General features: G+C 42.4%; 1 protein-coding gene across 4 annotated transcripts in view; it reads right to left on the bottom strand.

The window, feature by feature from the left end:
* Positions 1–3,223: 3,223 nt before the first annotated feature.
* Positions 3,224–22,679, bottom strand: part of MYRIP (myosin VIIA and Rab interacting protein) — a 344,233-nt gene continuing 324,777 nt past the window's right edge. For all 4 annotated transcript variants that reach the window (XM_012644759.1, XM_012644829.1, XM_012644902.1 and 1 more), the window contains 5 exons: positions 15,738–15,899; positions 11,558–11,662; positions 11,386–11,446; positions 9,320–9,438; positions 3,224–5,367 (listed from right to left, as the gene is read on the bottom strand). In XM_012644759.1, coding sequence (XP_012500213.1) covers positions 5,335–5,367; positions 9,320–9,438; positions 11,386–11,446; positions 11,558–11,662; positions 15,738–15,899 — 480 coding nt within the window. In that variant the 3' untranslated portion in view covers positions 3,224–5,334. The remainder of the gene's footprint in view (positions 5,368–9,319; positions 9,439–11,385; positions 11,447–11,557; positions 11,663–15,737; positions 15,900–22,679) is intronic.

The raw sequence follows: 22,679 nt of genomic DNA, 5'->3' as shown, positions 1-22,679 counted from the left end.
AAGAGCTTCCTTTAAATCCTAGCTCCCTGGCTTCCCAGCTCCTCCGAGCATCAGTTTCCCTGTGTGATGTGAGGAATAGGATGAGTGGACCTAGCATACAGAAGATAGGAGTTCACTACTTTTCACTGTTTTCATTGGATCTGGGGTATCCCAGGTGCAGGTAAAGTCTTTTAAAGCAAGCTCGTTCCTTTCCCCTAGGTCTGAGGTTCACCAAGTGTGGTCGCTGGATCAGCAGCATGAGCAGCACCCTAGAGCTTTTTAGAAACGACAATGAGAAACGTTGCAGCAGAGGTTAACAATTTGTGTTTCAACTGGCCCTCCAGGTGATTCTGATGCTCGCTCATGTTAGGCTATTACTGCATCAGGCCACCAGGCAGAGAAGGCTTTTGGTTTCTGTTAGTATTTTCATACACTCATTTATTTTACGTTAGTAGAGGGTTCCTGTTTGGGGACGTCAGGGAGCAGTGTCTGGCTTGAGTGTTCTGGACATGCCAACCTCAGAGACACAACAACCTCCACTGAGCCCGCAGAAGACTAGGAGAGTCACTGCCCTGCTTCCTGCTCAGCTGTGCGTTCCCTGTGGATGTTGGCAGGGGTTTCTCCACTGATGTTCGGGTTTACCTCCAGGGTCTAACTTTGGCACTTGACTTTCTTAACTTTGGCACCATTGAAATTTTGAGTTGGAAAGTTCTTTGTTGTGGGGGGCTATTATGATTCGAATATGTCACTCAGATTTCATATGTTGGAAACTTAATCCCCAATGCAACAGCGTTGAGGGGTAAAACATTTAAGAGGTGATGAGGTCATGAGGCTCTGCCCTCATGAATGGATTGATGTCGTTACTGCAGGAGTGGGTTTGTTGTAAAAGCAAGTTCTGCCCTCTGTTGCTCTCTCATGCACATGCTCTCTTATCCTCTGCCTTCTGCCATGGGAGATCTGTCAAGAAGGCCCTCCCCAGATGCGGGACCCTTGGCCTTGGAGTTCTCAGTTGCAAAGAACTTGACAGAATCGTGTCCATGTCCTAGGACTTTGTGGAAAGCAGAATGTAAGAGCAATGAACTAGGATATTTGGAACAAGAAATTTCTAAGCAAAATATTGAAGGAGCTGTGTGGCTTCTTTTAACTGCTTACGGTAAAATGAGAGAAGAAAGAAATGATTTAAAGACAGAATTTGTAATTATAAGGGAAGCAGAACGGAAAGATTTGGAAAACTCTCAGCCTGGTCATGTCAATAATAAAGAAACATGTCCAGGAGTGAATACTAAGAGTGTGGTAAAGAGAGCACTTGATAAGAAGTATGGATAGAATGAAGCCCAGGTTCTATTTATCAAGGCAAAGGGAATGACCCTTAGGCATTTCAGAGATCTTTGAGGTAAGCTAGGGCCTTGAGGACAAGGTTTCCGGAGAGGTGCCCATGGGACTTCAGTATTCGCTGCCCTGCGCCGCCTCAGGACTCTGCTCCCCAAAGTCCAGGGCAGCGCCCCTCAGCGGCCGCAGCTGCGGCACTAGCCGGCTCAGGTGTGGCTAGTGCTGCCCTCCAGAGGGCGCCAACAGTAAGCCTTGGCAGCATCCACCTGATGCTGACTCTGCAGGCCCGTGCACTGGCCGTGGTGCCATGGCCGCTTCCATCTAGATTTCAAAGAATATTGCAGACAGCCTGGGGGCCCAGGCGGAGACCTGTTGCGGTAGTGGAGTCATCTGAGAGAGTTCACACTAGGGAAATGCCCAATGGAGCTGTGGGAGTGGGACGGCCACAAAGATCACAAAACCGTAGAGCTACCAGTGTGCAACACCAGCCCGGGAAAGCTGCAGGCATGAGACTTTGACCCGTGAGAGCTGCCGGGTGGATTGAGCCCAGCAAAGCTACAGGGCTGAGGCTGCCTGAGGCCCTAGGAGCCCAGCCCCTGCCCCATTGTACTCGAAAGGCAAGATATGGGGTCAAGGAAGACTATTCTGGAGCCTGAAAGTTTAATGTTGTTCACCCTCTGTTGGGTTTTGGACTTACTTGGGACCAGTTTCCCCTTTCTTCTTGCCTATTATTATTTCTCCCTTTTGGAACGGAAATGCCTATCCCATGCCTGTCCCACCGCTGTATTTTGGAATAGATAACTTGTTTAACTTCACAGGGCTCACAGCTGGAGGGAAATTTGCCTTAGGATAAATCATGCCTGAAGTCTCACTCATATCCAATTTAGATGAGACTCTGGACATTGGACTTTTGAGTTGGTGCTGGAACAAGATTTTTGGGGCTGTTAGAATGGAATGAATGGGACAGAATATTATGGTTCAAGTATTTCCCCCAAAGTTCATGTGTTGGAAACAATCCCCAATGTAACAGTGTTGAGAGGTGAGACCTTTAGAGGTGATTTAATGTTATTATCGTGGGAGTGGGTTCATTACTGTGAGAGTGAATGTTATAAAAACGAATTTGAAAACCAAATATTGCATGCTCTCATTGATAAGAGGGAGCTAAGCTATGGGTATGCATGGTCATACAGAGTGGAATAGTAGTCACTGGAAACTCCAAAGGCGGGAGGGCGGGAGGGGGATGAGGGATGATGGGTACACTAAAAGCCCAGACTTCACCACTACACAGTTCATCCATGTAACAAAAAACATGTACCTGCTAAATTTATTGAAATTAAAAAAAAATTTAAAAAACCCTCTTGCTCTCTTTCGAACATGCTTTCTTGCCCTTCTGCCATGGGATGATGCAGCAAGATGGTCCTTGCCAGATGCAGGCCCCCTTGACCTTGGGCTATTCAGCCTCCAGAACTGTGAGAAATAAATTTCTTTTCTTTGTAAATTACCCAGTCTGTGGTATTCTGTTACAGCAACCCAAAATGGACTAAGAGGCCATCTGTGCGTTGTAGGATGTTTGGCAGCATCCATGCCCTCTGCCCACTAGATACCAATAGCAGCACACTCCTAGTTGTTACCATTGAAAATGTCTTCAGACGTTGTCAGATGTCCCCCGGGGGAGGGTAACATCACATCACACCTTCCTTTGAGAACTCCTAGTCTTACTTGCATGACCACTGGCGTAGAGGTGGTCACTGGGAAATTCTGTTGTCAGGAGAACCTGCAGTGGAGGGGTGAGCCACGTAACTAGAGGGAAGGCTTCTAATCCCGGCTCCTCCAGTTACTAGCCACGTGACTTCTCTCCCTAGTCCCACTCACTCCTAGTGTCCCCTAACCAAAAAATCACACACATGCAAACTTCATTTTAATAAATGACTTTTACTTCTTTATCATTTCTCTTGACAGTAATTCTTGGCAATGGGTATATAATATGAAGGGAAGCAGAACTTTCAGAAGTCACCAAAGATACTGTCCTATTGTCCTCATTTTCTCAAACCATTAAAATATTTTCATTTATAAAAATTAATCTAAATATAAATATTGACACTAAAGATCAAAATCACTTGATGACAAAATAATTCTTCTGGAACTATAACATATGCTTATGGTTTTTAATAGTAAATTAAATCTTTGCACTTATTTGGCACAAGGAAACCTTTATAAAAATTCAAATGCCACAGAGCAGGCTTCTTCTTTTTGTTTTTGTTTTTGCAAGGCTTACACAGTACACGTTTTTGTCAAAGAAAACTGAATATTTTAACACTGTAACACAACAATAGTTGCTTTTCATGCCTCTTAAAGAAAACATTCTATTTGGAAGTCAGATCTTTTTTTTGTTGTTGTGTTTTTAAAAATTTGTTGTTTGTTTTGCTTTGAATCGCCCCAACAGGAAAGTCAAAGATTTGCTTGTTTCAAAGGCGTCGTTTCTGTTGGATAACACATACATGGCATCAGCAAGGAGTATGATTGGAAGAAACGTAGACCTCCATCAGGAGTGGATCATAGCACACAAATCGGCAGCAAATCACATAGCAGCAAAAGAACATAAGAGGTTGAAAACAACACAGAATTAGGTTTTTGTGAGGCATTCCAATTATAATTAGGTTAAAGGTGTGGCTTTGGCAAATTAATCTCTCTGGCCCTTAGTTACCCAATCTGAGACATGGGAATACCTACTGCATAGGGTTGCTATGAGGATTAAAATGAAAAGAACATTGCCTCCTTCAGAGCAGGCACTTAACACTCGTTAATCATACCACTCTCTTGCCTCCCAACTTTTGCCTTCTTCCTCGGATTCAGAATGTATCAGGAGAAAACATTTTTTAAAAAGGTTGCCAATGCCCAACTAATTGAGTAAAATTAGGGTTCCATTTGCTTTTATAAGCACACTTTAGTCATGCATTTGAGACAGGTCCAAGTAGACCACAAACGTGGAGTTAGTGTCAACTCGTGTCCATTAAATTCACAATTTGTCCTTGCTTTTCTCATGCCTGTAAATTTTCTAAGCCTATTCCCTAACCATTTTTATCTTTAAGGTCATTTTGCTACTTTGATGAATACTTATCGGGAAATAAATTTTGGAGGACAAAAGTGTTCTCATGTGGTTATATTTTTCAATAATTCATTTTTAGATGTGGTCATTGCTAAATTGCATCATGTTGATTCTGGACAGTGCCCTAAAGTTGAACCAATGGTGGTCTTTTTCAAGCCCCTCTCCCCTTCAGAGTGGGGAAACTCAGTAAACCCATGGAAGAACCTTAAATTCTTAATGAGACATCGTTCCACACCCAGGTGTGGCATGGGTGAGTCAGAGCTTTCCATCCTGTGGCTGGTGACTGCAAAGCAATGGGAGCGACTAGTAGCATGGCGAGCTGAGGCTCAGCAGGAAGGAGGTGGCTGAAGGGAGACCTGCAGCCTTGATGGGAAGCAGTCCCCAAATTAGACTGTCCCTCATGCTGACTGCAGGGGCTGGCTTTTCCCTTAGCATTTGTAAGACAAAGATGCTTGTGAGAGATTAATAAGCATTGATAATGAATTAAATAATAACCCCCACTTTCCTTCCCTCTACCCCCCTCCAACAATTTTTCCTCAAATTATTGACATGAAATTGTAGTTGAATCAAAGGGATAAAAAAAAACAAAAACCAAAGATCTCAAAGTCAACACACATTAGCAAAGCGAACAGGGAAAAGATTCATCTTTTGAACGTGGAGCTCTGTTGTTGGAAGCCAGCGTCTTGGTTTTCTGTCTTGTATTCCCCTGGGAGCCTAAGGCAGAGAGTGGGCAAGACCGCAATGCTCGAGTCTGAGACGGCTTTCTGGGTGAGGTATCAGGACAGCACTGTGATGGGGCACTGTGACTCCCCAGGCCTTCTCCTCAGGTGGAAATCCGTATAGTAATCGATGGCTGTTGGGTCAAGGCACTGTCGTGTACGGCCGAGGCAGTGGGTCACTGGCAGTGGAGTTCCATGGCGTTAATACATTACAGCTGACTCCAGCGTGGGCTCCTGCGGTGAGATATGGAACACACTGTCAGCAGCCACTTGGCAAGCGGGAGAAGAGGCAATTAAAAATAATGTTTACTGCTTTTCATATCAAAAACTATTCCTGCTCATTGGCCAGTTAAATATTTCACATCACTTAAAAAGTGATGTCTTCGAGACCAGCCTGAGCAAGAGCGAGACCCCGTCTCTACCGAAAAATGGAAAGAAATTAATTGGACAGCTAAAAATATAGGTAGAAAAAATTAGCCAGGCATGGTGGCACGTGCCTGTGGTCCCAGCTACCCCAGAGGCTGAGACAGTAGGATTGCTTGAGCCCAGGAGTTTGAGGTTGCTGTGAGCTAGGCTGACGCCACGGCACTCGCCCCAGGCAAGAGTGAGACTCTGTCTCAAAAAAAAAAAAAAAAAAGTGATGTCATTTTTTTACATGTACTTCTTAATCCACCTGAAATTAATTTTGGTATATAGTAATTATTTAACTTGCTTTCTTTCCCACTACCACCTCCATGGCCAATTTTCCAAGCACAGTTTTTTTTTTGTTTGTTTGTTTCTTTAATTTGTTTTGAAACCTGGCAGGAAAATCACTGTAATTTTTGCAAAATGCTTTTGTCTATTCTTTTTAATTTATTATCATATGAACTTTAATCTAAAGAAAATTCCACTGAGATTTTTATGAGAATTGGATTAAGCTATAAATTAATTTGGGAAGAAACAACTTTTCTTATGGAACTATTGATGTGAGTTATTAATTGATATCACAATATTTAAGGTATCCTTGCATTCCTACAAAATCTACCTGGTAATTTATTATTTAATGCACTACTGTGTTTAATTTGCTAATATTTTAATTCATATTCTTCATCTCTCTGAAAAAATATAGTTAGTGTGTTTTGTGTGTATCTGCACATGCCTGCGTATGACTTAGCACGGGGCACATGCTTACCGGCCGTGTTAGGCTTCCACAGTCTGGGTTCTGATAGTTTTACAACATGAATCTTTTAGTCTTCAATTTTTTAATGCTCTGGAATATTTTCTATGTAGCATGGGAATTAACTGTTTCTTAAAAATCAGCAAAATCATTTGACCATGGGATCTTTTTTGGAAGGTTTAATAAATTTTAAAATTTCTTTTTATTTCTTAAGTCAGTTTTTAGTAATATTCTGGTTTCTGATGTTATTAGTATTGAATATTTTAAAACTTATTAGAATAATTTAATATCACATTGTATATTTATATAAAAATTTTATACCTTATTGTAATCTATTTGAAAGTTTTTCTTCATGTGACTTACAAAAAAATTTCTATTTTTTTTCCAAATAATCAAAAACTCTTGAATTTATGATAATTTCTATAGTTTTCTGGTCATAATTTATTGGTTTCTGTTTACCTTTGATGTCTGGAATTCAATGTCTAGTTCGTTTGTTTTGCTTCTTCCTTTTTTAACAAGGAAGAAAATATTTCATACTATGAATTTGACTCAGTGTAGTTTTATATGTATCCTATTTGTTTTGATATATGTAATGTTATTTTCTAAGGGCTCTGGATTTGCTTTTTTCTTTAATTCAATAGTTACTTTGAAGTGTGTATGTGAGAGTGTGCATTTTTATGTGCATGCATAGTTGTATATGTGGGGACAAATGCTTTTTAACTTCCAAGTAGGGTTTCTACTAAACTCTTGTTCTAATTTCTTAGATTTGCCCTGTCCAATATGGTAGCCACTAGCCACATGTGGCTATTTACATTTAGATGAACTAAAATTTAAAAATCAGTTCCTATAATGCAATAGCCACATTTCAAGTGCTTAATAGCCACATGTAGCTAGTGGCTATCGTACTGGACATCGCAGATGTAGAATAGTGCCATACCATTATACAACGTTCTATTAGACAGAATCGCTCTAGATTATGTTTTGCATTGTGGTCACTGAAGGTAGTTTTATACTTTCTACTTTTTGGGATTTATTGAGGTTTTCTTTGTAAGCTGGTATAAAATCAATTTTTATAAATGGTCCATTGATGCTTGCAAAGAAAGTGAATAATCTGTAAAGTGTAAAGTTGAATAAACATCTCTCTTTTTTTTTTTTTTTTGAGACAGAGTCTTGCTCTATCACCCAGGCTAGAGGGCCATGGCATCAGCCTAGCTCACAGCAACCTGAAACTCCTGGGCTCAAGCCATCCTCCTGCCTCAGCCTCCTAAGCATTAAGACAAAGATGACATTTACCACCAAATCCTTAATGGTACTTTTCCTTTCTTTGGTCCTGTTCATTAAGAGACTACAGGCACACACCACCACGTCCAGCTAATTTTTCTGTTTTTAGTAGAGACAGGGTCTCACTCTTGCTCAGGCTGGTCTTGAACTCCTGAGCTCAAGCGATCCTCCCGCCTCAGCCTCCCAGAGTGCTAGGATTACAAGCCCGGCCAAATAAACATCTTAATTAAAGCTTAATAATTACACTACTCAATTCTCTAATTTGTATTTATTTATGGCACACCTGTGCTGCTAAAGGCTGATAAGGGAGTTTTAAAGTCACCAACCATTGCACTATAAATTGTATTGCTCTATTATCTTCCAAATTGAGAAAGCCTCATGACTTAACTACCTTATTTTACCAAAATTAAAACATCCTTCCTCCTTGTTTTCTCTCAGTGCTTCTTGTCTTGAACTCTCCTTTGGCTGAAAGTAATATTTCTGCCCTTTCTTTTTTGTTTTTATTTAGTAAATACTGTCCATTCTTTCATTTTTAATCTCTCTGTGTTACTTTAAGGTAATTTACTTTTATTTCATTTTAAAAAGTAACTTATTGAGGTGAAATCCACATAACATAAAATTAACCATTTTAAAATGAACAATTCAGTGGTATTTAATACACTTGCAAGGTTGTACCACCACCACCTTTATCTAGTTTCAATATATTTCCAACACTCCAAAGTGAAACCCCTTACCCATTAAGCACTTTCTTACTATTCTCCCTCCCCACAGCCCCTGGCAACCACACATCTATGTTCTGTCTTTGTTAAAGATAATTTATTTTTAACTATCTTATTTATAACCAATTCCTTCCCAGACCCTGGTGGTCTGCCCTTTTAATGTGGTAATGCATCTTTTTAGTTCTTTTAAGTAACAGCCAGGAGCAAGGCGAATAGACTTTAAAAGGTCAGGGTCAGCGGCTGACCAATGAGGGAAAGGCAGTGAGTGGCACTGTTTCATACAGTGCCTAAGGGAGTAGATTGTCGTTCAGAATGATGTGCCCACCATTATGCCATTACCTGTTTCCGTGCTCATGAGACAGGGACAATGAGGGGCAAGGGAGGGATGGGTGATACATGAAAGGCAACGAATTGTCCTGCTTCAATCTTGTCATCCCAGACATGATCTACACCCAGCATAACTGGTCACTGAGACAGCTTAGTTGGATCATCATTTCCTATATAAACAGCATCAAGCATTTGCTAAAATTCTAACACATATTTTGGTTTTTAAGCAAATGATCCATTAGCCTGCTTTATATGATACCGAGGGTTTGTGCAAATTATCTACTGCTCCTTCCTTTGTCACATTTAGGGATAGCTGCTGATTTTTTTTTTCAAGAATACAGCATTAATGGCTAAAAGGAAATTTAAGAAAGAGAGAATATGGATGGAAAACAATAAAAACTCGTACACCTCAATCAGACCTTATAGTCCTGTGTACATATATTTTTATTTCTCTTATATCAAATCTGGTTCCTACAAGGAGCTGGAGATATAATTGAGAGGACATGCTCACATTTTAAGAGGTTAGCAATGCCAGGCAGGATGTTATTCACCTTTTTCAGAACCCCCAAAGCCAGGGGACCATGAGACCATGCAGGGAAGATGCTTTTTGGGGCTCTGATGGAGGGTTGGGGTGCAGAAGGAAAGGCTGTGAAATGGAGATACCATCCACAGTGATGAGCATTAAGACAAAGATGACATTTACCATCAAATCCTTGGTGGTGCTTTTCCTTTCTTCAGTCCTGTTCGCTGAGGAGCCTTGGAGAATGAAGTTGCGGTTAAATGTTTTAATGGTGGTCACTGAAGATGTCTCAATTTTTTCAGCTAAAAGGAAATAAACGGGAATAAGTGTTACCCGGAAGATGGACTGATTGTTAAGGAAAAAGACCAGGTGGCCAGATTACTTAGGTTTTTATTCTAGGCTTGGCATCTCTTTCCTGTACTGTGTTTGATGCAGAATCTTTTTACTTTGTGTTTATTTTTATGATTGACCAAATAAGTCAAGGTACCATTTGTAGCTTTCTGGGAAAAGGTAGCTTGGAAATAACCCAATAGAGTCCATAAATTCTTACTGATAGTCCTGAAGTATAAAAGGCTGCAAATTTTTCTAACTTTGGAGCCCAAATCATCTGATTACAAAACCTGACCTGAACTGACATGTGGCTATTTAAGGTCCTTGTCCACCTCACCAAGTGTGAATGTTCTCATGCTTTGCTGCAAGGACATCAATGTGTTTGATTATCAGATGCTGCCCACACGCCATGGGGGGTGTTAAGAAATATATAGTACATGTAATGTGTGCCATATTACCTTTATAACGCCCAAGAAATTATGAAATACATGTGGACTCAAGGGTTTCAAATAAAGAATTATAGATCTGTGATAAATTTTAACCGTATACGGTTTTGTAGAACATAAAGTAAGCATTCAATAAATGTTTATTAAATAATGAATGCCAGAACCAAGGCTCAAAGGCACATCTTCTGAATTTCTATTCTACTACTTGTAAATCAAAATTTCTCTTGTGGCTTCTGAACCCAGGGAAATTGTTAAAAATGTCCACTGGATAAAGGTGACATGACTGGCATCGCTGGAGTCCCTTTTAGACTGGAGAGTGTGGCAGATGCTTTTGTTGTTCTGTCCACTTCTCCCTGACAGTCACCATTCCAGCAGATCCTACCACAAGCACCACCCCTTGCTCTTGGCTCATGCTGGGGCAGATCAGAAGTGCCAGGGAGTTAGTGACCCCAGAAATAACCCTCAGTCAGTGATGGATGGGAGTTAGAGGACACCTAGCCCATCTTCCTCCCCTTTGGCAGGAGACTCTGAGGCGAAGTCAACTTTCTCTCTCAGAGGTTCCCAGGAGGAGTTAGCTTATTTGCCCAAAGAAATAACCTACTAACTAAAGTTGCCCTGTATTGGCTCACTTTCCTTCCCTGAATCATTTCTCTCTTTCTCTACCAGTGCTTCCTGGAATCACTTCCCAAATAAATTACTTGCAATCCCATCCTTGTCACAGGGTTTCTTTTTTTCCCTCCAGAATATTACAGGGGCTCAAACACTTTGGTTATATAAATTGCCTTTGCACCGCCAGAGTCACAGCCACAAACATGCCTGTCCCCCAGACAGCGCACACTGCCTCCGTTAGGTGTGAATTTATCCATCCCTTCCTCCCCCTCCACCTGCCCTATACTGAAAGAATGTGACTTCTGTGATTGCATATGTGTTGATCAATTAGTGCCAATTTAATGGTACTAATTACATGTGGTGTTTGTTTTTCCACTCTTGTGATACTTCACTGAGAAGAATGGTTTCTAGCTCCATCCAGGATAATACAAGAGATGCTATATCACCACGGTTTTTTGTGGCTGAGGAGAACTCCACGGTATACATATACCACATTTTATTAATCCACTCATGTATTGATGGGCACTTGGGTTGTTTCCGCATCTTTGTGATTGTGAATTGTGCTGCTATAAACATTCAAGTGTAGGTGTCTTTATTATAGAATGTCTTTTTTTCCTTTGGGTAAATGCCCAGTAGTGGGATCGCTGGATGAAATGGTAGTTCTACTTTTAATTCTTTGTGGTATCTTGATACTACTTTCCATAGAGGTTTCTTCTGGGGGAACCCAAGTCAAGATAGGCAGGAGCGATTCTGCGTGAGAACCCTTCATTCGATCTGGCCCTCACACTCAGATCTCTGAGTTACTCACAGTAAATGATTCAGGCTGAATCTTTTGGTAGCTCTGTGGTTTTAATTTAAGCATACCTGTCACTGGTGGAGCAGGTAATTTCCTCCTCTGCTGCCTTGATGTGTCTATGGTTTGTACCTACAAACAGAACACAGCGATGAATATACTTTTCAAAGCCAAAGATATTTTATCTTCTAGATATTCCAGGTCATGCAACATTCCAATAGAGGGAGTGAGGGATAAACACACCTGGTTCCTTTGCTTCTGGGCCCGTTTTCTTGTGAGGCGCACACACGGTGCTATGTTTAATCCTGCAATGGTCAGGGCTGAAATCCGGCTCTCGATATCAGAAATCTTAATGCAACAGAAAGACAGGATTGGCAAAGAGAAAATATGAATGGGGAGAATCTTTGTTAAAAGTGTTATTGAGTTTATAAAAAACAAATCTGCTTTGATGTATGTTCATTCATTCATTCAACTTCTACCAAGCACCTCTCTACAGTGTGTAGTGGGAAGATAAAACACAAGCCCTTCTTTATAAATTTACATTTCTAATTTGGTAGCTATAAGCATGTCAACAACCCTGTCAGAGTATGCCTAGGGATAAATGGAAGGCTGGGGGCACTATGGGAACCCCAGCCCAGGACCACCGGACTTAGCACGGGGGCAGGGGTAGGGTGATCAGGGAAGGCTTCCTTAGAAGCCAACATGTAAACTGAGCATGAAGGGCAGGTGTGATTTATAGGTCCTGCTTCCTTCTTCCATAACTTCATGAATCCAAAACCACAGCACCAGGTTTTAGGAGGGAGGCCCAGCAGCCCCCGGTTCAAGTCCAACTCCTCCATTGAGAGGCCAAGTGGCTTTGAGAAACTCCCTCCCCTCTCTGGGCATCAGTTTCCTCATTTATAACGTGGGAGGATCAGAGAGAACTCAGATTTCCTTCCTGTAGAGTCTGAAGGCAGAAATAGAGAGCAAGAGCCCACTTAGTTCCTAGAGAGAACCGTGTTCCCAGAGATGAAGAAGACACCATCCCTGCCCTTAGGAAAAGGGCATTACTATGAGCCAGGAACAATGCTAAGTGCATTAAACACATGAACTCATCCATGCCTCAAAATAGTTCCATGAAGTAAGTGCCTTCTCTTGGTTTCACAGATGACAAAACTGTGGCTCAAAGGGATAAGTGATAAACCCAACATCTCACAGCTGGTCTGGGGCAGGGCTTGGAATTAATGTCAATGTCCACGTTCTCACTACATTGCCATATTCTCAGAGGACTTGCCAAGGCCTGGCATGGGGGACACTGGAAGAGACAGGAAAAGGCTAGCAGAGTTGGGGGAAGAAGCAGGGATCTGCTGAGATGGCACGTCCTGGGTGCTGCTGGGCACCACACGGCACCCTGAAGGCAGGCCCTGCAGCCAGCATGTGTGTGCCCCACCCCTGAGGGCTCTGTTGCCTCCCTTCTCCCTCCACAATTTTGTGCTACTCAAGACAAATTCTAATTCTGCAGTCATTTACTGAGGGCTTCCTTGGACAAAGCCTACTGGGATAGGTGCTAGAGGAGGTGCAGGGACAAGGGCTCAAGGGTCGTCAAATTTGGGGATGCCTCCCCTACCCCTGAGAGGTGGCCGCCTCAGTTGGAGAAGGAGGGGAAGGTAGGTGAAGGCCATGTCTGTGGCAGCTGGTGGCAGGGTGCAAGCGACGCTGCTCGGTAACCAGCCCCAGAAGGAGCCATCGTGAGCCCTGCCCCTTCCTGGCCCCCAGATGCCTTCCTGTTCCAACTGCTCAGATTTCACCTTGAGAGTTGCATTCCTTTGGTTTATAGGCCAATAAATTGCACAAGCCTCTGAGAAAAGTGGCAGGCTAAGCTTTTACCAGTCATTCCCAACTGGTGTGGATTAGACGCCCACATTCTTCCCTGGGAGCAGTTTTGATGGAGAGCCTTGCTCAGAGGGCCCTAGGAGACATGGTCAAGGCAAAAACAAGCTGCAGACCTGATGTGCTGACTGTTAGGTTCTAGAATAAGAAGCTTTAGTCCACAGGACAAAGGACAAAGGACAAAGAAAGAGGAAAGGAGACCACTGAGGACTGATTTTGCCCTATATTTTGTTATCTCTCTATGTAGTTATGTCCCACTTCATTCCTAAGACTGCATGCCTAATGAGCCATAGACTTGCTAGAAGGGGATGACCAATTCAGCTCTGAGTCTCCCAGGAGCTAAAGCCAAGAGCCCAGTGTAGGACTCTATGTCCACAAGATAAAGACCAAGTACTCAGAACAGCAGATTTTCCTGACACTAAGAGTTCAGAGAGACTGTCTCCAGGAACGTTCCTAGAAACCACCTTGCAAGACGGCACCCTTAGCACACTCCCACAGGCCACTCTGCAATCTCCTTCAGCACTGGACGATGACAGTCTGTCCCAAAGGTAAACTCTAAGTTGACAACATCCTTAGAATCTGTCCCAATCCAGGAGCACAATTTAGCACATCTATCCTCCTCAGTGGGGACCCTCCTATCATCCTACCAGAATCCCTCTGGGAGATGAGACTAGACTTTGGATCAGGACAGACAACAAGGAGTTGTAGGTTTTGTTCTCTGGCGGCAACTCCCAGTGTAGGAAGAGTCTCCACATGCCTGGAGGTCCCGTTGAGACATCTGCAGAGCTGACAGCAGGGTCAACAATCTCCCATGCAAATTAAGGACTCCTAGGTGAGTGCATTCTCCTGATGGCAGGACCAACCCTTTTCTCAGGAAACCACACAGCACAGTCTGGTTGAGAATGTGGGCTGTGAGGTCAGAAAGACTTGGGTTAAAATCCAGGTTTTATTACTTTCTAGCTATTGAAAGTAGTTTTGGGCAAGTGGTTTAACCTTTTGAAGCCTCAGTCTCCTCAGATATAAAAGGAGAATAATAACAGTAGCCACTTTATGGGGTTGCTGAAAAGTTTAAACACAATAATGAGGTAAAGCACTAAGCACAACCCCTGGCACAAAGTAAGGCTCAACTGAACACTGGGTATTTATTATTGATAACATTACGTTATATTTAAAAATAAATAATAGGCACATTTAAAAGCATGCAAAATGGCCATTTGGGACACTAGGATTTTCTGCCATAAAACATGGCTCTAAGAATTTAAGTGTAGAAAAATTTGGAAGCAGGAGTAACTAATTATCCAAGAAAATCCTCCAAACACCCATAAATATTACTTCCTGCTACATGATTCAAGAAGTATTTGCTGTACAATGTACCAGAAAACAAACAATTTGATTCTACTATATATAACTTTGGCAATAAATTGATCAAGTCTTGGCGAAATTTATGGAAAATAATTTTTTTGAGGAGAGTTTCTCTTCAGTCATTCCTACTGATGATGAATAGCCAACAAGGCCATCTGTCTGCTGTGACCATTTCTGGTCCACAGCGCTGACTCGTCCACAGAGCGGAGAACTGCGCCCTCTCATTCTCAAGAGTGGTTAATGATGTTAGGAGTTGTGATTTTCTTTGAATTCAGAATATTTACTTTTAAAATAAATACCACCTAAGACTGTCATCTTCTCTATCCAGAGGTGGTTTCTATTGACCACAATTCTCCCAAGGGTGCAGTTTTAAGATGCAGAATCTATAGAAATATCAGTGGACCAGGGGGTCTATACTGAATTTATGCTGCAGAGACCAGTGTTTCTCAAACTTGAGTAACATATGGGCCCCTTTTAAGGAAAAAAATTATCATGGTTCCCTGAGACTAGGCATATGTCTGCAGACTCCAGTCAGGGAATCAGTGGCTTAGTCCACAGTCAATTTTGACTGACAGAGTCCAAGACCAAGGGAACATCCATAAAAACTGCAAACAGGCTTCTTTGCAAAGTTATGGAGACTAGAGCAACCAGTTTTCAAACAGCCATATCTAAATCCAGCTTGCTCCTCATGCAAAATATTGGCCTGAGAAATCTATGCTTCCTATTTCATTCATTTATTCATCCCATTTTTATCAAGTGCCAAATCTGTGTTAGGTAATGTGCTAGGCACTGGGGTTACTGTGGTAAGTTACCTGCTAGTCCTGTCCTCATGGAGCTTTTAGTCTATAACAAGAAAACTGGCATTAAATAAGTAATTAACAATGTGATAAGGGTCAGATAAGGGTGGTCTTGGGGTGGAATGGGAACCTGTATAGCAAGGAGACCTACATATGGTTCAGGACATTTGTCAAAGAGCAAACTGGCATAAGGTTTTAAAGGGAAGTCTAATGTATTATCAAGGCTATAATTTGGGAGAGAAGAGGGCTGTACTTTAAAAAGTGAGTATTTGGTGGATTCTACCTGGAAGAACCATATCCATGCAAGTGTGCTGGAGATGATGGTAACTGATAGATACCATGGCTCCCTCTTTCCCCCCAGCGGCCCCCATCTGGACAGAGAGGAGAGTTCTCACCTGGAGCTCAGCATGGTGGACCTGGGCTGCAGCTGTGGCCACCTGGTCCTCCAGATCTGCAAGTTGGGTCTCATCAGTGCCACTGTGGATGCAGCGGGCAGCATCTTCCAGCTCAGTCAGCTGGCTCTCCAGGCCGTACACAGTGCCTGCTGTGAGGTACACCTGTAGGGAGAGCACTGCCTGTGAGCTCGGGTCTGCAGCCCTATGACTGGCTGGGGCCCTTTCAGGGGACCCTGGTAATGCAGGGGAGTGACAGAGAACTGGGCTGGACACTGGGGAAAACTGATCTGGATAACATTTAGCAACATTCTTCATACTTAAGTGGTAGTGTGGGGTCTTGCCACCCCCTCACTGTCAACCATACCTTCCCTCCCAACTTTCCTGGAAGGAAAATTTGTAACTTGCTTTTGACAACATAGTACAAAATACATGACATCAGCTATGTGAACTGTAAATTGGTCCAGTGACTATAAAAATTAATATCACAAAGAGGAAAACTCATAATCGAGTTTTGCTAATAAAACTTTTGGTTAGCATTTGGTAATTAAGAACAAAATTCAGAAAACATGAAAGAGGCAAAATTAATTTAAAATAATTACAAATTTTGAGTTAATTCTCTCTGATCATCTTCTGTTTGCTTGAAATAGGTTAAGGGATTAAAACGAACCTGAAATTTGTTCAGGTTCAGAGCTATTGAAAATTGGAGAGCAAATCAGATAAAGGAAGTAATCTTAGATAAAGAAAAGAAATATTTTGACTTACAAGTTTATAAGATGATTCCCATAAAAGTGAGCAAACAGAAAGTAAAATCATTGGAATAATTCCAGGCTAAGGGATGTGGGCCACGGTGAATGAGACAAATGCTCCCTTGGCCTACTCAGTAATGTGATGAAACAACTGACAACACAAGGAACAAGATGTATCTAAGGAAGGCGATTACTGAAAGAGAGGTTCTTGAGGTTTAATCAACGTATATGAAGTCCTAAACCTGTAATCATAGCAATTTAGAGTTGATTTGAATGAAATGCATGGCCAGGACTTTTAACAGTTCCTTTAACTTGAGTTAAAAATACAATGAAGTTGAGATCAAGCCAAGAGCTTAGACACACAAGTCACGCACAGCTTTTGCACTGAGTGATGCTGAGTGTTGGTGAGGGAAAGAACCCTGAGATGCTCTTGCTGTGTCATTTGCTTGGTGTGATTCACTCACGTGCATGAAAACTGGCAATTTTACAAAACGTTTCAAAGTGGAGCAAGGCAGGTACAGGCTTGAGGAAAGCACATTTGACTGTGCTTCATCACCAGGCATAATTTGCCAGAATGTGGGAGCTTCCCGCACCGCTGACACGGCAGACGGCACATCAGACGATTGACCAGTCACACAGGGGGCATGAACTGAGTGTCTCCTGGGAACTGCCATACTTCTGTTTGCCTTTGTTTTTTATATATATATTTTATCATATATTGAATATTAGAGAAATTCTGTTTCTAAAAGATCTTCACAATTTAATTACAGCTACTTATTCTTTGTTTTCAAAACAAGAACAACAGTTCTTTGTTGTTTGTAATATTTAAAACCGATAAATATTTCAAAGGTATTTGAGTGGAGAAATTATTCAAAAAATGTACCTTAAAATTTCTAAAGTTGAAAAACTTCCCTTCGGAGGGTAAGAAAAATTAAGGGGAGAGAGAGAGGGAGAGAGGAGAAAGCTATGGCAGTTTGAAGTTTATTATATTTTTGTTTACACTTTTCCCTATTCATACCAAAAAATAATTTTATGTTAATAAGGTAATTTAAAATACAAGCTTACAGTTTTGCACAATGAAACAAAATTTGGATTATTTAAATGAAATGAGTAAATGTGGCAATAATTAAATATAACTTGACATAACTTTGGCCTCAGAACTTTGATTTTACCAGAAACACGTAAAACTCAAAGTCATCACACCCTAGGATTGTATCAACCTAATTGCCGTTTACATCTTCAATGTGACCATCCGCTAATGTTCCTTGTTTTTTTCTGCCAAGACAAAGCAATATGAAAAAGCTCCAAGCCCTCAACAAGGCCAGGATGTTCGTTGTTTACTTTGTGTTCCCTAAAAGCACCAGAAGGAAGGACAGATTCAGTGGTTTGGCACTGACACCAGCTGAACGGGAATTTACAGCCAAAGTGATGGTGCCCAAAGTACTGTAGGAAGATAATGATAATGATGATGATGATGATGGTGATGATGACACAACATGTATTTATTGAGCCAGGGGCTGAGCCAAGGGTTTTATGCGACTTATTTATGCTCACGGCAATCCTTGTGTGTAATAGGATTACACTATTACAATCACTATGTTAAAGATTCTAAAGAGAACATTTTATGTCTAGGAAGGTTCAGGGGCTTTCTGAGGTCTCACAGCTGGGAAGTGGAGGAGCCTGGAACTGAGCTCAGGAGGGCTGATGCCTGATCCTGTGTCTTTATCCTCCTTGCCCTACGATGCTGTGATAATCTCAGTTAGAATGTTATGACATTTTACCTTTCAAATTCTAACATAAAGGTACTAGAGTTATTGCGGTTATAGGTGGATATAGTATTTGCTCAGTGGCTGGCTTGAAATTACAAAAGTTAACAAGCTATGTGATGAAAATTCTTTATAAAAAATAACACATTTGAAAAATGTTCATCTGGAATTGCTCGGTAAGGTCCACTTTTGGCGAGAACTGTGGTTACCATGTCTGAGTAATCTATGTCCTCTTTAAACTCTAGCCCCTGATGCCTGTGACCCCATTGACTAGCCCTTCTCAAAGTGGTGGTTCAAGGGATGCAAATTGGTGTTTCATTAAGAAAAGACTTTGTGGTCAAACCCTCTAGGATAAAGAGCATTAAACAGATTTCTTTACTGCAAGACTCTCAGAGTCTTTAATGTGCCAATATGTATCTCACTTTTCCTAGAAGAGTATGCAAATTTCCCAGACTTATTTACCGTAGAGCATCTTGTTGGACTTAGCTTCCATGGAATACACTTTAGGGGACTAAGGGAAGCTAATAACTGATAGCATTCCTTTTCTTGCTGTCTCAGGGCAGAGAACCACCTGAGTAATCGTGACCACCTCCACAGGTTCTGGTGCCACGTCCTCTCGGTGCAGTGGGGGTTGTAGGAGAGCCTTAAGAAGGAACAATATCCTCTGCTTAGTCCTGGATTGGTGGCAGGACTGGGCTCCCCACGGGGCAGTTCCAGTGTGTCTGCTCCACTGGTGGCACTTCACAGGCAATCTGGGGCAGAGCTGAAAGGGAAGTTGGGATTGCCCTCACTGCCTCTGTGGCTGGGCATTGTGGGTGACCTGAAGTTGCCTCTGTCATTTAGCAAAAAGATGAGGCAGGTTCTCAGATAGTGGTGGGAGGTGACTCCACCCTCCCCTCACAGCCCTGCACAAGTCCTCAAGGTGGCCCCCTTCCTACTGTTCACACCACGGGTCTGAGAATGGTCATGCTAGTTGTTCTCTGTTGACCCCCGAGGTCCATTTTGTATCCTTCTCTGTCCTGCTCTGCTCCCCAGGAGGCTGACCTACGTGAACCTCGCCACCTGGGCTCCCTGGCTGGCTGGGATGGGTTTGGCCAAGGGAGACACCAGCAGGAGATTAAAGGTAGGAGTCGAAAGAAGAGTGTTTCTTTCCCTTCTCCCTCCCAGTGTGGGCATCGGGCTCTGGTCGCAGTGGGCTCCAGTTCTCTCTGGGCTCTGGTTACACTGCTGAGGGGTGGTAGCAGCTCCACCCAAGGAACTGAGCCCCCACTGTGTGCTGATGTGGATGCTGGTATTAGCCCGAGGTTGTTCCTGCCTTTAGGAGAGACAAGAGCTGATTTCACAGTGCTAACGCCAGGCAGCAGGAGAGAAGCGTCAAAGCTGAGACTAAGGGGATTCAAAAATACCAGGCCCTCCCCTAATTAAGTGGGCTAATAAGGCAGTTTATGAAAACAGGAGATTGGATATATGAATGTGATATTTCTTCATTTTATCTTCTGTAGCTCTGAAACCTTCACAAGTATATTTAAAGGTGAACATTCTCTACCAAACATTCTCTTTTATCTCCCAGCCCTGGTCTGCGGTAACCAATGTTCAGAAGGAGAGAACAGTGTTGCCATTTCTATTTCTGACGGTCCCTGGGTCCCCCAGCACAAAGGAGAACAGCGGCGGAGGAACCAAGGAGCGCTCTGCTCTTCACAACGCAGACCGACAAAAGCCACGATTCAATTAGATCAGCTGTGCCCAGAGGCCAGTTTAAGAACCAGCCCTGGCCTTCTCGCACCCGTCAGCCAATCCACCCTGGAAGCAGCAGCGTGAGGCAACGCGCCACGGCTCTGTGATCTGCTGAATTAAAGAGATGAAGAAAAGAGTCATCCCTTCTCTCACTCAAAAGCCCATAGAATTCAAAGGAACGTAGATGGAGTTTCTTCTGGGGTGAAATTTGAAAAGCTGAAGTGGGGGAGGGAAGCAGAAAGAAGGCAGTTAACTCCTCAGGGGCAGGAGAGGTGTGGGGTGGTGCAGGACAGGGAGCTGCCACCCGCAAACCGGCCTTTCAGCCACGCATCCCCCTGGGGCTTCTGACATCTTGAATCAGTGGGTAAGTGGATGTGTTTTGAATTGAAAGTGTTAATGAACCCAAGAAAAGAAACATAATATACAATAAAAGGATCTTGCAAGATGAAAACTCGGACAAGGCCACTGCATTTTTTTAACATGCTTCTTGGAGGGGAAAAAAAAGCAAGCTGTCTTTGCTTTAAGTGTGCCACAAGAACGGATCATTGTCATTTAAATCCAGAGAGTCATGCATTGTTTTCTTGATACCATACTTTGTGAAAGATACATTCCTTTCCTGGTGCACCGTATCTTTAACTTTCCAATCCCGTGTGTCCAGGATTAGGGCTGTCTCAGCATCACTGGCATTAAAAGAACTGTGTTATAAACACATTTAAAGATCAGAGACCCTGCACTTCAGAAGTGAAACGTTTCTTCTTTTGAAAAAGGGCTTCATTCCTCTGATGTAGTCATACATCAGCTAAATATTTGCTTAGGGCCTCCTCTGTGCCAGGCTCTGGGGCTGAGGGCTGGGGCTACAGGAACTTATGCATCTGGTTCCTAACCTGGGGGTGATTTTGCCCCAACCCACCCCTTAACATTTGACAGTCTCTGGAGACATATTTGACTGTCACACTAGGGGGGCACTGCTACTGGCAGCTAGTAGGTAGACACCAGGGGTGCTGCCAAACATCCTACAATGCACCGGACAGCCCCACACAAAGCATTACCTCACCCAAATGTTGGTAGCGCTGGTCTAATAGGAGATAAACGAGTGAACAGAAAGGACAGCAAATAAGGGAAGTGGTCAGACAGACGCACATTTAGGTTTTATGGGCGCTCAAAGGGAGAGAGTCTGTACCTTTTAAAGTGAAACAAATATTGGCATTTTTTATCTTGAATCATTTTGATTTGTTGTTTCAACTTCTATGAAAAAATATCTCTAATAACATTTCCTGATTTCTGGGAACAGCATTCACTAGGGAACCCCTAAAGCAGGGGTGACTCTACTGGGTCTAGAAAAATGGAATCACCTGCCTTGATTTGATACCAGCTTTGGGAGCAGGGCCATGCCAACTGGGGATGGTGACTACGGCCTGAGTGGCTAATGTCCAGATCTCTCAGTGTCACCCCTGGTCTAGAGTGTTGCAAAATTCTCATCATCAGGCATTTACTGAAACACTCAATGATTGTGGATATTTACATATAATAATCTATCGTACTGTTTCTTTCCTCACAAGTCAGAAGGATAGGAAAATCCGTTACCAGCAGACACCCCTGTTATGCCAAACCAAACACTCACAGCGACTCCCCAAGGGGCAAGGGGAGCTCTCCTGAACTCCAAGTCATCAGTCACATCCACCTCACCCCCGCTTCCAGCTGGCAGACTCTCACTTGGGGGCCAAAATCTTTTTCTTTCTTGAACGGAAATGAGGAAATTATGGAGTCCTTTAACAAAATACAGTCATGCATCAATTAATGACAGGATACATTCTGAAAAATATGTCGTTAGGTGATTTTGTTGTGTGAACATCCTAGAGTGTACTTAACACGAACCTAGATGGCATAGCCTACTACACACCCAGACTACATGGTGTAAACTATTGCTCCTGGGCTGCAAACCCGTACAGTACGCTACTGTACTGCATACTGCGGGTAACTGTAAAACATTGGCAAATGTTTGTGTATCGAAACATAGTAAGGTACAGTAAAAATATGGTATAAAAAACCAAAAGTGGTCCTTCTGTACAGAGCACTCACCATGAATGGAGCTTGCAGGACTGGAAGTTGCTCTGGGTGGGCCACCGAGTGAGTGGTGAGTGAATGTGAAGTAGTGTACTGTACACTACTATAGACTTTGCAAACATTGTGCACTTAGACTCTATTAAATTTATTAAAAAAGTATTTTTCTTTAATAATAAACTTCAGTTTACTGTAACTTTTTTACTTGATAAACTTAAATTTTTTTCAGCTTGACTCTTTTGTAATAATACTTAGATTAAAACACAGACATATTCCACAGCTGTACAAAAATATTTTCTTTCTTTATATCCTTATTTTGAGAAGCTTTTATCTATTTTTAAAATTTTTAATTGTTTTTTACCTTTTAAACTTTTTTGTTAAAAATTAAGACACAAACACACACATTAGCCTAGGCCAACGCAGCGTCATGATCGTCAGTATCACTGTCTTCCACCTCCACATCTTGTCCCACTGGAAGGTCATCAGGGGCAATGACACTGGTGGAGTTGTCATCCCCTGTGATAACAATGCCTTCCGGAATACCCCCTAAAGGACCTGCCTCCTGCCTGAGGCTGTTTTACAGTTAACTTTTTTTTAAAATCTAAGTAGAAGTAGTACACACTAAAATAACCATA

Source organism: Propithecus coquereli, unplaced genomic scaffold (genome assembly GCF_000956105.1).
Source record: "Propithecus coquereli isolate 6110/MARCELLA unplaced genomic scaffold, Pcoq_1.0 Scaffold1, whole genome shotgun sequence".
Classification (NCBI taxonomy): Eukaryota; Metazoa; Chordata; class Mammalia; order Primates; family Indriidae; genus Propithecus; species Propithecus coquereli.
The sequence above is the reverse complement of the archived record's forward strand: the minus strand, read 5'-3'. Positions and strand labels throughout refer to the sequence as shown.